The sequence below is a fragment of the Canis aureus genome, chromosome 14 (genome assembly GCF_053574225.1).
Source record: "Canis aureus isolate CA01 chromosome 14, VMU_Caureus_v.1.0, whole genome shotgun sequence".
In the NCBI taxonomy this organism is placed as follows: Eukaryota; Metazoa; Chordata; class Mammalia; order Carnivora; family Canidae; genus Canis; species Canis aureus.
Genome location: NC_135624.1, coordinates 61,831,164 through 61,849,043, shown reverse-complemented (window position 1 = coordinate 61,849,043; position 17,880 = coordinate 61,831,164). Strand labels below are relative to the sequence as shown.

The following is a 17,880-nucleotide window of genomic DNA, read 5'->3' as shown; positions in this document are numbered from 1 at the left end:
AAAATGTAATGAAAAGAAAGAAAATTATCATTTTGTCGAACAACTGGTTGGTCTGATACCAGCCTATAGGAACAGATATTTTAAAACATGCAATGTGGTGTAATAGAGATTGCATAAACATTACAATCTCAAGAAGGATTGGTGTCAGAGCCTGGTTTAATGTAACATTCAGTATACTACTTAATTTCCATGTCCACCTCTCCCTTGTTTCTGCCTTACCATATAAGCTGGTGGAATCTGCTCCCTTAATAGGAAACCTCAGTACCTCTGACTGACCCTGCATCATGAAAGAACCATTCCAGTCACAGAACAGCCCCTAGTTCACTGCAAAGCTGAGCTTTATAACTCAAGAGCACCATCCTTGCTGGGACTGAAAAATGATTCAGGGAAATGGTTAAGGTTAGGTCAGGAAATTACCAACTGATGTTAAAAATAATCTCTGATGTTTAGATATTAGAATTATCAAGGAAAAAACTGCCCTTTGCATCTTGTGCCCCTTTTCATCACTCATTTTATTCTTGTTTTACCCACTTAAAAACAGTGGTTGGGGAATCACACAAATATAAATTGTATCATGGACTCCCCTAGTGTGGGCTTGGCACCTACCCGAACACTCATGGGGAGAGCCACCAAGTAAAACATCTGATGTTGAGATGACTTCTAGTGAAGACACATCTTGTCCATTATCATCTTTGTATCATAGATGAGGAAATAGGCATTGCATCAGAGGGCTGCATCACCAGCCTAAATCAATCTCATGTGTTCTGAGATGGAATTGAACTGAACTGAAAACTCTAGTCCCTATTCCTCATTAACTTAAGCCCTATGTTGCAAGGTTGGGAGGAAGAAGGAAGGGGAAGAACAACTGAAACTATGAAGAGGTCTTTTCCTTTCTTTCTACAGATTACTAAAACATTCAGAGAATCAAATTTAAGAAATCAGTTCATCAGAGCTCATGTTGTCAAACTGAGGTAAGTGGAACTATATAAAAATATATATGAGTTTAGATACAATTTGGCCCATTTGACTTGTTCACAACGTGGATAATAAATGAGACGTTAGTGCAATTTGTCTCAATATTATGAAAGTAGTATCCTGGGCAGCTTAAAAAACAATGCCAAAACCAAAACAAAACATGCCACATATGATCTAATTACTAATGTAGCTACACATCTCATTTCAATTCTTGATAGGAAAGGAAGAAAGGTTAAAGAGAGTCAGGTGAAGGTATGGTAGCAAGGGCATCCTACTGTATAAATCCAGTGGATCCCATTTACAATACAGTGTAGGTAAACAGTTGTGCAATGCTTTGGTCATGGGCATATTCATACAAGATCAGAAGTCTATGACCAACATCAAGCTTTTTGGTTTGTATCTGCATGGAATGCTATAATATAAAGGATGCTGTGGCCAAAGCCAAGCATGTTTTGCATGAATTAATAATAAGGGGAGTAGCAGTAGTTATTTGACATTCGTGTCTTAGTTGAATGTGTACCTATCTGTGTGATGTGATGAGACAGGCCCTCTCAACTAAAATACCAACCCTCCCACAAATGCCTCAAATGCTCACATTACCCAATCCTTCAAATAAGCAAAGTCCTTTGGAAGAGAGAGAGGTATTTCTCAAACAACACCACTACAAGAAAATTAACATTTCTTATTTTTGTAGAATCACTTAGTAAGTCCCAGGAGCATGAACATCTGGTCAGATAAATTTTGTTAAGAAATGAGTGGAGAAGGAAGAATCCATGGGAAGAGTATTTATCAAAATGAATTTCAGTCAGTTCAGGGCACATTCGCCTTTGCACTTTCTTGTGAAAATTTCTGTACTGGCCACCAGCTCTCAAAATCCATAGGACGGATGAACCATCTGCATTTCCCCCTCCACCTTCCCACCTTCCCTTACAATCTCACTTCTTACCACAAAATGCTAATTACCCTTGCCAAGTTCAACAAGCTCCAGGTCACAAGCTCCAAACAAACTATACTTGTCTTCTATTTGGACCTCTCAATGGCATTTGATACTGTTGTAAATTATTTTCAATCATCCTTGAAATAGTAGCACTTCGGGGTTTCTATGACCCTGCATACCTCTATTTTTCCTTACCTCTCCATTTACTCCTCAATTTTCTTCACTAGCTCTAATTCCTTCTCTGCACATCCTTCAAATATTGTTGGATATCACCCTGTGCTATAAACCTCTCATCTTCTCAGTTTACATTCTCTCTTTTCAGCGACTTCATTGCCCTTTATACGTTCTATCTGTTTATTCTCAAAGTTGCCTTTCTGGGCCAGTCCTCTCTTCTCATCTCTAGACATGCTTGTACATAGCCACTACTTGACGTCATCATACAGATATCTCACAGTCAGCTCAGCTTTACCGTATCCAGACCTGAACCTATCATCTCTCCCCAACCAAATGTTGTTCTTCTACTTGCCTACCTCCCATCAATGGCATCACCTTCAATCTACTTGCTCAAGAAAGAAATATGCAAGTTATTTTTAATTTCTCCTCCCCCTCAATCATCTAATCTTTCAATTCTATTTCCTAATGTCAATTCTATTTGCCTAAATGTCTCTAAGATCCACAACTTTTCTTCAAATAGTGCCCTCAACCATCTCTTTCCTGGGCTATAAATAGTCTCCCTAATGAGTCTCCTTTCCCCTAGTCTTGCTCCACTCATTCTACACAGCAGCCAGAAAGACTTTGTGAAACAAAATTCTAAACATATATACTCCCTTAGTTAAAATCCTTTTCTTGACCACTTTCTTGCAATATGTCAAATATTATATATAAATATATGTATATCAAGCATACATGTATTCTTGATATATATAATGTGTGTGTATATATATATGTAACAAAGCTTACTGAATCTTCCTTTATCTGACTTTCTCTTACCATCTCCTTCTATGGGCTTATCTTTCACTACCCTCCATCTAGACTAGTCTCAGTTTCACTAGACTTCACTCAGTTCTTCATTATGCCTAACCTCAAGAGCAGTTTTCAATATTTCATTTTCAATATTTATGTATCCTTATAGGTTATACATTTCTCCTAAAACAGAAACACAGCTAGTTATATTTTCCAATGCATTCTGATCATCTTTGCCTTATTTTAGTGATTTTCTTAAAATTTATTTTTTTTTATTTTTTTTATTTATTTATTTTTATTTTTTTTTATTGGTGTTCAATTTACTAACATACAGAATAAACCCCAGTGCCCGTCACCCATTCACTCCCACCCCCCGCCCTCCTCCCCTTCCAACACCCCTAGTTCGTTTCCCAGAGTTAGCAGTCTTTACGTTTTGTCTCCCTTTCTGATATTTCCCACACACTTCTTCCCCCTTCCCCTATATTCCCTTTCACTATTATCTATATTCCCCAAATGAATGAGAACATATAATGTTTGTCCTTCTCCGACTGGCTCACTTCACTCAGCATAATACCCTCCAGTTCCATCCACGTTGAAGCAAATGGTGGGTATTTGTCATTTCTAATAGCTGAGCAATATTCCATTGTATACATAAACCACATCTTCTTTATCCATTCATCTTTCGTTGGACACCGAGGCCCCTTCCACAGTTTGGCTATCGTGGCCATTGCTGCTATAAACATCGGGGTGCAGGTGTCCCGGCGTTTCACTGCATCTGTATCTTTGGGGTAAATCCCCAGCAGTGCAATTGCTGGGTCGTAGGGCAGGTCTATTTTTAACTGTTTGAGGAACCTCCACACAGTTTTCCAGAGTGGCTGCACCAGTTCACATTCCCACCAACAGTGTATGAGGGTTCCCTTTTCTCCACATCCTCTCCAACATTTGTTGTTTCCTGCCTTGTTAATTTTCCCCATTCTCACTGATGTGAGGTGGTATCTCATTGTGGTTTTGATTTGTATTTCCCTGATGGCAAGTGATGCAGAGCATTTTCTCATGTGCATGTTGGCCATGTCTATGTCTTCCTCTGTGAGATTTCTGTTCATGTCTTTTGCCCATTTCATGATTGGATTGTTTGTTTCTTTGGTGTTGAGTTTAATAAGTTCTTTATAGATCTTGGAAACTAGCCCTTTATCTGATATGTCATTTGCAAATATCTTCTCCCATTCTGTAGGTTGTCTTTGAGTTTTGTTGACTGTATCCTTTGCTGTGCAAAAGCTTCTTATCTTGATGAAGTCCCAATAGTTCATTTTTGCTTTTGTTTCTTTTGCCTTCGTGGATGTATCTTGCAAGAAGTTACTATGGCCGAGTTCAAAAAGGGTGTTGCCTGTGTTCTTCTCTAGGATTTTGATGGAATCTTGTCTCACATTTAGATCTTTCATCCATTTTGAGTTTATCTTTGTGTATGGTGAAAGAGAGTGGTCTAGTTTCATTCTTCTGCATGTGGATGTCCAATTTTCCCAGCACCATTTATTGAAGAGACTGTCTTTCTTCCAATGGATAGTCTTTCCTCCTTTATCGAATATTAGTTGCCCATAGAGTTCAGGGTCCACTTCTGGATTCTCTATTCTGTTCCACTGATCTATGTGTCTGTTTTTGTGCCAGTACCACACTGTCTTGATGACCACAGCTTTGTAGTACAACCTGAAATCTGGCATTGTGATGCCCCCAGATATGGTTTTCTTTTTTAAAATTCCCCTGGCTATTCGGGGTCTTTTCTGATTCCACACAAATCTTAAAATAATTTGTTCTAACTCTCTGAAGAAAGTCCATGGTATTTTGATAGGGATTGCATTAAGCGTGTATATTGCCCTGGGTAACATTGACATTTTCACAATATTAATTCTGCCAATCCATGAGCATGGAATATTTTTCCATCTCTTTGTGTCTTCCTCAATTTCTTTCAGAAGTGTTCTATAGTTTTGAGGGTATAGATTCTTTACATCTTTGGTTAGGTTTATTCCTAGGTATCTTATGCTTTTGGGTGCAATTGTAAATGGGATTGACTCCTTAATTTCTCTTTCTTCAGTCTCATTGTTAGTGTATAGAAATGCCACTGACTTCTGGGCATTGATTTTGTATCCTGCCACGCTACCGAATTGCTGTATGAGTTCTAGCAATCTTGGGGTGGAGACTTTTGGGTTTTCTATGTAGAGTATCATGTCATCGGCGAAGAGGGAGAGTTTGACTTCTTCTTTGCCAATTTGAATGCCTTTAATGTCTTTTTGTTGTCTGATTGCTGAGGCTAGGACTTCCAGTACTATGTTGAACAGCAGTGGTGAGAGTGGACATCCCTGTCTTGTTCCTGATCTTAGGGGAAAGGCTCCCAGTGCTTCCCCATTGAGAATGATATTTGCTGTGGGCTTTTTCATAGATGGCTTTTAAGATGTCGAGGAATGTTCCCTCTATCCCTACACTCTGAAGAGTTTTGATCAGGAATGGATGCTGTATTTTGTCAAATGCTTTCTCTGCATCCAATGAGAGGATCATATGGTTCTTGGTTTTTCTCTTGCTGATATGATGAATCACATTGATTGTTTTACGGGTGTTGAACCAGCCTTGTGTCCCAGGGATAAATCCTACTTGGTCATGGTGAATAATTTTTTTAATGTACTGTTGGATCCTATTGGCCAGTATCTTGTTGAGAATTTTTGCATCCATGTTCATCAGGGATATTGGTCTGTAATTCTCCTTTTGGGTGGGGTCTTTGTCTGGTGTTGGAATTAAGGTGATGCTGGCCTCATAGAACGAATTTGGAAGTACTCCATCTCTTTCTATCTTTCCAAACAGCTTTAGGAGAATAGGTATGATTTCTTCTTTAAACGTTTGATAGAATTCCCCTGGGAAGCCATCTGGCCCTGGACTCTTGTGTCTTGGGAGGTTTTTGATGACTGCTTCAATTTCCTCCCTGTTTATTGGCCTGTTCAGGTTTTCTATTTCTTCCTGTTCCAGTTTTGGTAGTTTGTGGCTTTCCAGGAATGCGTCTGTTTCTTCTAGATTGCCTAATTTATTGGCGTATAGCTGTTCATAATATGTTTTTAAAATCGTTTGTATTTCCTTGGTGTTGGTAGTGATCTCTCCTTTCTCATTCATGATTTTATTAATTTGAGTCTTCTCTCTCTTCTTTTTAATAAGGCTGACTAATGGTTTATCTATCTTGTTAATTCTTTCAAAGAACCAACTCCTGGTTTTGTTGATCTGTTCCACAGTTCTTCTGGTCTCGATTTCGTTGAGTTCTGCTTGAATCTTTATTAACTCCCTTCTTCTCTTGGGTGTAGGATCTATTTGCTGTTTTTTCTCTAGCTCTTTTATGTGTAAGGTTAGCTTTTGTATTTGAGTTCTTTCCAGTTTTTGAATGGATGCTTGTATTGCGATGTATTTCCCCCTTAGGACTGCTTTTGCTGCATCCCAAAGATTTTGAACGGTTGTATCTTCATTCTCATTAGTTTCCATGAATCTTTTTAATTCTTCCTTAATTTCCTGGTTGACCCTTTTATCTTTTAGCAGGATGGTCCTTAACCTCCACGTGTTTGAGGTCCTTCCAAACTTCTTGTTGTGATTTAGTTCTAATTTCAAGGCATTATGGTCTGAGAATATGCAGGGGACAATCCCAATCTTTTGGTATCGGTTCAGACCCGATTTGCGACCCAATATGTGGTCTATTCTGGAGAAAGTTCCATGTGCGCTTGAGAAGAATGTGTATTCAGTTGAGTTTGGATGTAAAGTTCTGTAGATATCTGTGAAATCCATCTGGTCCAGTGTATCATTTAAAGCTCTCGTTTCTTTGGAGATGTTGTGCTTAGAAGACCTATCGAGTATAGAAAGAGCTAGATTGAAGTCCCCAAGTATAAGTGTATTATTATCTAAGTATTTCTTCACTTTGGTTAATAATTGATTTATATATTTGGCAGCTCCCACATTCAGGGCATATATATTGAGGATTGTTAAGTCCTCTTGTTGAATAGATCCTTTAAGTATGATATAGTGTCCCTCTTCATCTCTCACTACAGTCTTTGGGGTAAATTTTAGTTTATCTGATATAAGGATGGCTACCCCTGCTTTCTTTTGAGGACCATTCGAATGGTAAATGGTTCTCCAACATTTTATTTTCAGGCTGTAGGTGTCCTTCTGTCTAAAATGAGTCTCTTGTAGACAGCAAATAGATGGGTCCTGCTTTTTTATCCAGTCTGAAACCCTGCGCCTTTTGATGGGGTCATTAAGCCCGTTCACATTCAGAGTTACTATTGAGAGATATGAGTTTAGTGTCATCATGTTATCTATTCAGTCCTTGTTTTTGTGGACTGTTCCACTGAACTTCTTCTTAAAGGGGAATTTTATGAGTCCCCCTTAAAATTTCTTGCAGAGCTGGTTTGGAGGTCACATATTCTTTTAGTTGCTGCCTGTCTTGGAAGGTCTTTATCTCTCCTTCCATTTTGAATGAGAGCCTTGCTGGATAAAGTATTCTTGGTTGCATGTTCTTTTCATTTAGGACCCTGATTTTCTTAAAATTTAAATGAGAGTTGGCCTAATCCACTATCCTTCTTCCAAATAATGGAGGGAATTTTGAACTCTTGTTCATGCTATTATGAATGATGTTTTAGTTCAATCCTACTTGTAATGACGTCAAATTAGTCATTGTAATGACACATTACCAGTTTACTATTTTCTTTGCTCCCTATTTCTTACTCTACCTCCTGGGTTCAATCTCCTTCTTACTGAATTACTTCCTTTACATATTTTCACACGAATCCATGTACCTTTAAGTATCCTTTTTGTTTTGCTTTGATGGTGGTAATGCAAATCCAAAACTTTCATGCAGCTAGGCTCATGATCATGAATTATCAGGAGAATCTTCTTTTTTCTGTCTAGACCTGGAACTGTGAGATACATAAACTTCTTTTTTTTTTATGATATGATGAGCACATTTTTTTCTTTCCAATCCATGCTTTCACTTTTAGTTCTTTGAGAATCCTGGTCTTATTTAGAAACCTCACATTCATCTCCCTAATTAGCACTAGCCCAGAGCCTCCTCTCCAGCATACATGTAAATGCTACAACTCAAGTCTGTTGGACATTCTAGTGATTGCTACATAATATTCATGTTTTTTATGTTTGGTCTTCCAAGATTTCTCTTACTTTAATGTGAGCTTAGTTCTATATTTCAAATGACATTTATTACATTTTATTGAGCATTTCTGGTTATTTTATATGGAGAAGTTTTTAAAAACTATTTAGGCTTTCATGTTGCTAGAAATGCAAGCTATAATTATTTCTTCAGTGTCTGCTCCTTTATCTAAACTGCAAAATCCATGAGAATGGCAACTATGAATCTTGGTCACAGGTAATTTTTGAAACTAAGAACAATGCCTAATACAAGAAGATGGCTATTTAACATTTGCTAAGTAAATATTAAATTAATATCTGGAATGAGTTTTATTCTAGAAATGACAATTGAGAGGAGAGGAAGAGACCTAGAATAAATACTAGGAACAAACTTATCTAATGCACATTTTCAGAAAAGATAATGGCTAATGTTAGGTGGAAGAAATTATTTACATGGTAATTTTCATGTAAGGAGGTGGAAATTATATCGATTTATGATAATCATAGCCTTTAGTCAAATTACTAAGGCTCATTGTGGAGAATATCTGTGGCTAACTGACAAAGAGTTAAAATTTTAACATATGACTACAAAAGTTAAATTTTGCTTTTGTAGCCACATTAACACACTTAGGTACTAGAAAATTAACCTGATCCTTTAAATCACATAATTTGGAACCTCTTCTCTTTAGAGTTTTGTTTAATGAGATAATGTTTTCTATTTTTTTTAAGATTTGTGAAGTCTAATAATAGCTAACAATTATTCACTTACTGTATGCTATGTACTCTTCCCAAAAGTTTAGCATGTATTAATTCACATAACATTCATTACAATTTATTTTAACGTGAAGAGACTCAGATACAGAAAGATTAAGGAACAAATAACTTACCAAAGTTGAACAGTAAATGGCAGATTTGATATTCAACCTCTGGTGTTCCGACTTCAAAGCCAGCTATACTGCATGGTGGGTAGTATACTACGCTCTGAAATCAAATATTTGTGGAATAGCATTATGATATATCAGTAAGTATGCAAACACTGTTATATGAATCTGTTCTAAAGTCAAATTCCCCAAGTAAATTTTTTAATGTTTAATCAATAAGAGTATATATAAACAGAATAGCAGAAAATTATAATTATTTATTTTTTAATATATTTATGGTTTTTAGGCAAGAAGGTAATGGTGTGATAGCAGATGTTGTCATGAAATTTAAATTCACTAGAAATAACAATGGAGCATTGATGAAAAGCAGAATTAAGTCTGTTTTACACCAAATGCTGAATAATTCTGGAAACTTGGAAATAAGCCCTTCAACTGAAATAACATGCAAGTACCATTTTTATATGCCATTTTATACTAAAATATCAACTTAACCAGGTATAATTCAGGTTTTAATTTAATGAAACTGACCTTTTATTTCCTTGAAATTAACCTTTAAGAAAACAATATATTATAAGGGTAGACATAATGCATAGTTTTCCAAAATAAAACATTCTAAAGTTTAAAGAATCATTTAGTATTCATATAGTAAATTTTATTAGCTAAAGATTCTTTAGTAATTTTCCATCTCAACACTCCTTATGAGAGATGTTGTTGCCAGATGTTCAATCTGTAGATATGCCATAGAAATGGTAACTAGCTGCTCAAGATCAGAACAATTTTTTTAAAGAACACTTATTTTAATAAATGTCTATTTCAATTTTTCTACAATAGAATACATACTTGTCTTGATGACTGTAGATACGTAAGGCTGTTTGGTAGCATTCAGAATCACCACAACAATCAGAGAACAATTTAACTGCCACTCCACCTCATCCAGAACACAGAATGCAATTGGAAGGTATCTGATAAATACTTGTAGAATAAAGACGAAAATTAGATTTAGCGACATCCTTAACTCCTCTCTGAAAATATCTGTAACTCTGCTTGTCTTAAGTCTTTTTCCACTTTTTTCCCACCCCTATTGCTACCTGTTTGGTCCAAGCCAACATAATTTCTGACTTGAACTACTGCAGTAGCCTCTATACTATTCTTTTAAATATTTTCTTGGCCCCTTCCAAAATACTGTCCACATACTGATCAAGGAAATATTTTAAAACATAATTTCAATATTACTTAAAAGCTTCCCATGACTTCCCACAAATAGAATAAACAAACAAAAAATACCTGTAACTAGGATACCAAATTTCCTGGCTTACCTGGGACAGTCCAAGTTCATGCCAATTGTCCAAGAACCATTATTAATATTGATCCCTTGGTATCCTGGCTCGACACTAAATGATACGACCATCTGTTCTAAAGCACTGCATTATCTGGTTCATACTTGACCCTTGAGCTACTTATTATACCACTTACCACTCTTCCTCATTCACCATAATCCGGTCACACTTTCATTTTTTTTCCACCTGCCAAACTCCTCTCCTTCCTGCCTCAGAGCTTTTGCATACATTGTTCCAGTTTCTTAAAAAAAAAAAAAAAAAAAAAATTTATTTATTTATTTTAGGGAGAGAGAGAAAGCAAGAGAGAAAGACAGGCAGGAGAGAGGAAGAAGCAGTCTCCCCACCGAGCAGGGAGCCTGACACAGGGCTCAATCCCTGAACCCTCAGATCATGATTTGAGCCAAAGGCAAGCACTTAACCATCCAGGAGTCTCCATTGTTCCAGTTTCTTATGATACTCACTAGATCACCCCCTTGAATCCATAGGTCTTATCTGAATCACAGCTTTCTAACATAAGCCTTTTTAAACTTCCATTACTCAATTATTTACCTGTATCACTGACTTCATTTTCCTTCATAACATTCGTCACAATTGAAACCACAAAACATTTTGTGTGATTTTTGTATTGTTTGTCTTCATCCTACTCTGTAAGCTTCCTGAAGGCAAGAATCAGTCTGTCCTGTTCATCCTAATGTCCTTCTACTACCCAGTATCTAACATAAAATAGATACTCCATTAATATTTCTTGCATGACTAAAAAAAAGACTTAATATGTGCATAAAATTTAAAGACTCTCCTCCAACTTTGTCATGCACTACTATCTTAATAAACCATGATTCCCTCATAATAAGCTCAACATTAAAGGATTTTGGTAGCCCCCACGCTGGACTGGTATTCAATCAGTATACACCTGTGACAGCTACACTAACTGTTAAGATATTGAAATGTTTTCCTATGTGTTGACAAACCACCACTGCACTAGGCCCACAGAGGTGTCGTCCCAGGCTCTTCAAATCCTCCCATCCCTACCCTGGACTCCCAGCTCATCCCCCGTAACTGAAGAGTTAATGATTAGCATAGCTAGGACTTCCAAGACGCTGCTCTAGCTCCAAGGTTTGTTGTGTCCTTTCTGACTGGCTAATGCTCATCCATTACAGTTTGCTTAATCCTCAGAACAATCATGTCTTATACTTTTATTGTTCCCACTCAAAAAAGAAGAGAATTACCCAGGGTTATACAATCAGCATGTAGGGAAGGCAGGATTTGAACTCAAGTCTCTCTTATCCAAAGAACAAAAAGGGGTGGTCAGTTCTTTCCTGCCTCTAAAAGGATGTTTTGGCTCCTCTGACACTCACAAAGCGATATAATTCCCAAACCCTGTGACACTTTTGGCAGCAATTAAGTTTGGATAAACTGATTTTAGAGAGCATGAAAACTTGTCTGAGACGTTTTACGTTTATTTTATGGGAAGTAAGCTGATTTCTCATTAAAAGTTTTCAAGCAAGGAAATGTCTGACATACATTTTTTAGAAAAAAACAGCCTGGCAAAGTAGAGATAGACATACTGAAAAGTACAAAAGTTGAGGCAGGGAATTCAGATTGAAAGTTATTGTAATTAGCAAAGATGTCAAATGATGAAAGTATGAATTAAAGTTATAGCCAGGGGGATGGAGAGGATGGGATGCACCTAATTCAAAGGTTTGTTAGAGGCTAGAAGGTACAAAATCTGAAAAACAATAAGAGGTGAAGATGACAGGAAGGGAAGAATTAGAGACTGTTTCAGATTTCTAGCCACCGGTAGAAGTGGGATCATTTCCTAAAGGAGGAAATATAACATAAGTAGCAAATTTGAGGTAAATTTGGTCACGTTGAGTTTGAGATGGCTGTAGGACGTGCAAAGAAAGCAGCTCTGTAAGCAGACCTTAAATTGGAATAGACAGACCTTTACTATCTGCTAAACATTTTTTCTGTCTGTGCCCTCCCACCATTTCCCTTTTGCTGCACTTGCACTGCTCTACTGACTTGATGATTCCACAACATCATACATCTCCATACACTTGGACCCACTACACTTTCCACCTGGAATACCTTTTCACTGCTTGTCTGCCTGGAAAGTTCCTTTTAGGTCTTCAAAATGCATCTGAAATGTTTTTCTCACCATGATAACTCAGTGAATCCCTCAGGTAGCATGATAACCCTCTCCCTTTTCCTCTCCACTTAAATTTATTTGAATGAGTCCTTGAATAATTTCTAGCTGTAAATTATGTGAGGGCAAACCTCCTGTGTTTTGCTCACTGTTATACCTGCAGTACCAAGATTAGTATCAGTATTCTTGTACTAAAGTAGTACATACATCTCTATATACCCGCATATATATTCAAGTAAATGAAAATTTAACTTCTCTTATACTGTTTTCCCAACTAAATCGAGTAGCTTGAGGGCAGGAATATCTTTTAAATATCTTTTAAGTATCTTTTAGTGTTTGATAAGAAATTAAAGCACAAACTTTAATATAAATAACAATAAATTGGGGGAATATTGTAAGGGCAGAGATTTCTGGGGCTTATGACTCAGAGGTTCTTTTAGCAGGTCTAGGAAGAAGCCTAGAAATCTGTATCTTATCAGCTCTCTGAGTGATTCTGATGATGGCTGTCTGAGGACTACATTTAAGAAATTAAGGTGAAATAATATACAGTCCTTCTGGTATTGATCTTACTCTCACTTTTTTTTTTTTAACACCAGCCATTACTGACCAGGATACAGTAAATATTTTCACTGAAGGTAAGTTTCAAAATTATCTCATAAAAATGGTTTACCAAAATATAAATAGTAAATGTTTAAGTGTTTGCACTGTTTGCCAAGGTAGTTTCTGTTAAGGTGTTATCTTTTTTCTCAATTCACTCTTGTGCCTGCTGTTGAGATAAAAGATCACTGATTCCATTGGCCCATGGAGTGATGTTCAGGTTTTCACCTCCTTTTAAAAGGAGGTGGCAGCAGTGACATTCTGGGTCGAGTCTGACCTCAGGAAAATTTTCGTGGCAGCCTTGGGAACCTTTTCTTACCCTGTTCTATGTTGGCATTTCTGTAGACTTGTAAATTATGTTTGGTGATACCATTTATATGGCTCCCCCTAACCACTAGAATAGTCTGCTTTGTTGTTTAGGGTAATTTAAGTTAATTAAAAAGAATAATAGGGACGCCTGGGTGGCTCAGAGGTTAAGCATCTGCCTCCGGTTCAGGTCCCAGGATCGAGTCCCACATCAGGCTCCCAGCATGGAGCCTACTTCTCCCTCTGCCTGTGTCTCTGCCTTTCTCTTTCTGTGTCTTTCGTGAATAAATAAATAAAATTTATTTTAAAAAATAAATAAAAAGGAATAATAAAAAAATTATAAAAGTATTGTCAGTTTAATTTCTCTAATCTGAAAGAAAAGTCACTACTTTTCAATGTAATTCTGTATATTCTCAGGCTACCACAACAGAAATATAAACCCTAGAAAAGAGCTCTTTACTTCTCTAGTGATGAAAGTAGTTAGAAACTAGTTCAGTGTACCTCAATAGCTGGCCTATATCAAATACTTAATTGATGTTACAAGGTTATGCTACCTTTATGGGTATTTTTCAACTTCATTATGTATTTAATTCATGCTTCCTTTTAATGAAAACGTGCTTCAGTAATTTACTAGGGAATTTGGTTGAAGGATACAGGGGAGGAACTTATGTTCTGTGTATACTCTTAATGGAAGTCTGGCCCTCCTTTATCTGGAAAGTCTGTTAGGAAAAAATACCTTTGGATAGATGTCCTATTGAAGCAATCTCACTACTTTAGAGCAATAGAAATTATTGTTGGTGACTTACTTCTAATTTCTTAGTAATCAACTTAAAAAATGGAAACAAATCATGGGGATGGGAATTGGGAGGACTTGAATGATCATTTCAGCTTCACCCATTGGAGTGTTCATGGGTTTTCTCTCTTATGATGTGTAAATAAGCCTCTCTAGATACTGAGAGACCGTCACTTACCCTCAAGAATAGTCTGTGGACCTGAAGTAACTCTTTTTCAAGGGCACATCTGGTAATGTAGTTGATTATGGAGATGGCCCGGAAATTACATGAGGAGTTGAATTACCACTATGAAGATTTCTTGATAAGAACAGTTTTCCAACGTCAGTGTACACATGAGTCACTTGTTAGAATGCAGCTTCTAGTAAGTTCTGAGGATCTAACACACAGCACGGTGCCTATGGTCAATAACAGTATTGTATGCTTGCAAGTTGCTAAAAGTAGACCTTCATCATTCTTACCACACATGCACAAGAAGAGTTAACTATGTGAGCTGATGGAGGTGTTGGTTGCCTTGATCTTGGCAATCAACAATGTATACGTATATCAACTCATTGCACTGTACACTTTAAATATACAGAATTATATTTGTCAATTATTCCACAATAAAGTTGAGGAGAAGGAGAACACAGCTTCTCATTTTTCCCTAGTGTGGGTCTTAGAGTCCATTTTTTTCAGCTTTGAGGTATAATTGACAATATTGTAAGATATTTAAAGTACACAAGATCATGATTTGTTATATGTATACATTATGAAAAAATTCCATCTAGTTAACATATTCATAGCCTCACATGTTTAACACCTCTCCACACACTTTTTTGGTGAGAACATTTAAGTTCTATACTCCTAGAAAATTTCAATTATACAATAGTGTTATGAACTATAGTCATCATGTTTTACACTAGATCCTCAGACCTTATTTACCTTATGCCTGAAAGTTTTTACACTTTTACCAAATTCTCTCCATTTCCCCAACCCTCTAGCTCATGGCAACTACTTTCTACTCATTCTTTTTAGGAGCTTGACTATTTTTTTTTTTTAAGATTCCACAACATAAAAAAGAAAAAGATTCCACAACATATAGGTGGTACTATTTGTCTGACTTACTTTACTTAGCATGATACTCTCCAGTTCATCCACATTGTTGCAAACAGAAGAATTTCCTTCTTATTTAAGGTTGAATAATAACCCTCTGTGTGTGTGTGTGTGTGTGTGTGTGTGTGTGTGTGTGTGTAAACATTCTTTTGACCCATTCATCCACTGATAGACCCTTAGGCTATCTTCACACAATGGCAACATTTCTAATAAATTTCCAGGGTATGCCGGTACTGCAGGTACACAGACTGCACTTTTGAATAGGAAAGCTATAGAGAAGATGGAAATTTCCTAGTAAACTTGTGGCTCAAGCTGTTATATCCAGCACTGACCTATCTTAACTTATTTTCATGGAAAATTCCAGAGAACACAAGCTGCTCCAGAATTTGAAGCTCCATGTCAATTAAATTCAGAAATAATCTCTAAAATGCAATCTATAGGGCAGCCCAGGTGGCTCAGTGGTTTAGCGCCGCCTTCAGCCCAGGGTGTGATCCTGGAGACCCAAGTTCCGCATCGGGCTCCCTGCATGGAGCCCGCTTCTCCCTCTGCCTGTGTCTCTGCCTCTCTCTCTCTCTCTCTCTCTCTCTCTCTCTCTCATGAATAAATGAATAAAATCTTTTTAAAAAAATAAATAAAATGCAGTCTATAGTCAATAGTAGTCACATAAATACCCTAAAAAATAGCACACTGATCATGCTTTTGGAAAGCCTAGCATGTCCTGGGGAAGAATACATAAAAGACAAGTTGTAAAAGATAGATTCTTGGCAGCATCTCCCCAAAGTAAATGAATCATGATCTTCCAGCACTTTAATATCTTTTTCTCATTAGGATGTGGGGCCCGTCCAGACCTAATAACTTTGTCTGAGGAGAGGATCCTAGGAGGCAACAAGGCTGAAGAAGGAGATTGGCCATGGCAAGTCAGTCTACAGAAGAATAATGTTCACCACTGTGGAGGTGTCCTGATCAGTAGCATGTGGATCCTGTCAGCAGCTCACTGCTTCAGAAGGTGAGACCACAGCTTACCTACCCATCCAGGAATGACTAGGAGAGACATATATAGAAGAACTCCACCCATACCTCCCAGGACTGAACATAATTGGATTATGCTAAAAGGAATTGAATGCAAAAAGAAAAAATTAATGAGTGTTTTCTTCCTATTCATAATAGCAAAAACAAACTTTTTTTTCTCCCTTCAGCTTGCTAAATTTAATCCAATTTTTTTCTGTTTCAGGCAATAGCATGCCAACATGATAAAGAACAATGATTTATATGTCAGAATGTTTCACTTAAATCCTAGCTATGAAAGCTTGGGAAATTTATTGAACCTTTATAAGCCTCTTTTATTTTTCTTCCAAATTAAGAGCATACTATTATCTATGTCTTAGTGTTTTTGATAGAATTAAATACACTAATGTAAACATATGTTAAATCGTAGCAAAATGAATTGCTACAGGGGATCCCTGGATGGCTCAGCGGTTTAGCACCTGCCTTTGGCCCAGGGCGCAATCCTGGAGACCCGGGATCGAATCCCACGTCGGGCTCCCGGTGCATGGAGCCTGCTTCTCCCTCTGCCTGTGTCTCTGCCTCTCTCTCTCTCTCTCTCTGTGTGACTATCATAAATAAATAAAAATTTTAAAAAAAATGAATTGCTACAGGATGTTTGCACATTATATCATGAAAGCTGATCAGCGGGCTGATGGCTGATCTGAGACTGTTGTATGCCATTAACTAATTCTCTCAAAACAATTATTGAATATCTACTATGAGCATAGTATTATCAGAGAAGCTAATTAAACACTGCTCATACTTTAAAGGAGCCTACATTCTAATGTTAGAGATAGATATGCACAAAAATAATGATCAATAATGATGGGTAGCGTAAATAACATGAATTTAAACTACTTAAAGTTCTTCATTTCTTCATTGATGTGACTGAAGGTTATTGCTAACATGAAAGTAATAAACTGTCAGGGTAGAGTAGGATGAAAAACTTACTTAGAATAGAAGAACTTTAGACAGATGAGTAAATCTGTTAGGGAAAGACACAACCTTATTATTGGAGCATCCTAGATCCCTACAGTTGCTGGGAACTAAACTCAAAATGTTCACTCAAAAAAGTGAAGATCTAAATCAAATGTGCCTCTGACCATATCTATCCTCTTCTCAGACTCACTAAATAGCCACAGTCTAAAATCCAACTTACCACATACCCAGAGCCCTCCTATCCGATCAATCCAGACATTTCTCAAAGCATGAACCTTGAGTCCCAAGCAGACTGAATTATTCTCTTCTACTGGACTCTACGTACTTTTTCGGATTTAAGAGTATCGTGCAGTAGTCTTGTTAAACTTAACTCCCTCATAATAGTTTTGTAACAGGCACTATGTTATGCAGCAGTACCCTCAAATCTGCAAAGGACTCCTTAGAAATAGTGAAGATTCTTCAGAATTCCAAAGGGAAGAAATGGGGAAAGGGATATTAACACCTTATGGAAAAGAAACAGATTGAGCAACTGCTCTTAAATGCAATACCTGGATTTAGCAGGCACTTAGCATCATCAGGGATATAATACAAACTGTACTGTATTCTAAGCCCTACACAGATCCAACCACCAAATGCTAAGTAAAGGATATCACTATAAAGAAAACCACTGTTATAAATATCACCGATTACCAAAGGAATTCATGATTTT

General features: G+C 37.0%; 1 protein-coding gene across 1 annotated transcript in view; it reads left to right on the top strand.

Annotated features, from left to right (window-relative positions):
- The window catches only part of TMPRSS11D (transmembrane serine protease 11D), a 54,616-nt gene that overhangs the window by 29,752 nt on the left and 6,984 nt on the right, over positions 1-17,880 (top strand). The window contains exons 4-7 of the mRNA XM_077846632.1: positions 904-971; positions 9,203-9,360; positions 12,996-13,034; positions 16,017-16,194. Coding sequence (XP_077702758.1) covers positions 904-971; positions 9,203-9,360; positions 12,996-13,034; positions 16,017-16,194 — 443 coding nt within the window. The remainder of the gene's footprint in view (positions 1-903; positions 972-9,202; positions 9,361-12,995; positions 13,035-16,016; positions 16,195-17,880) is intronic.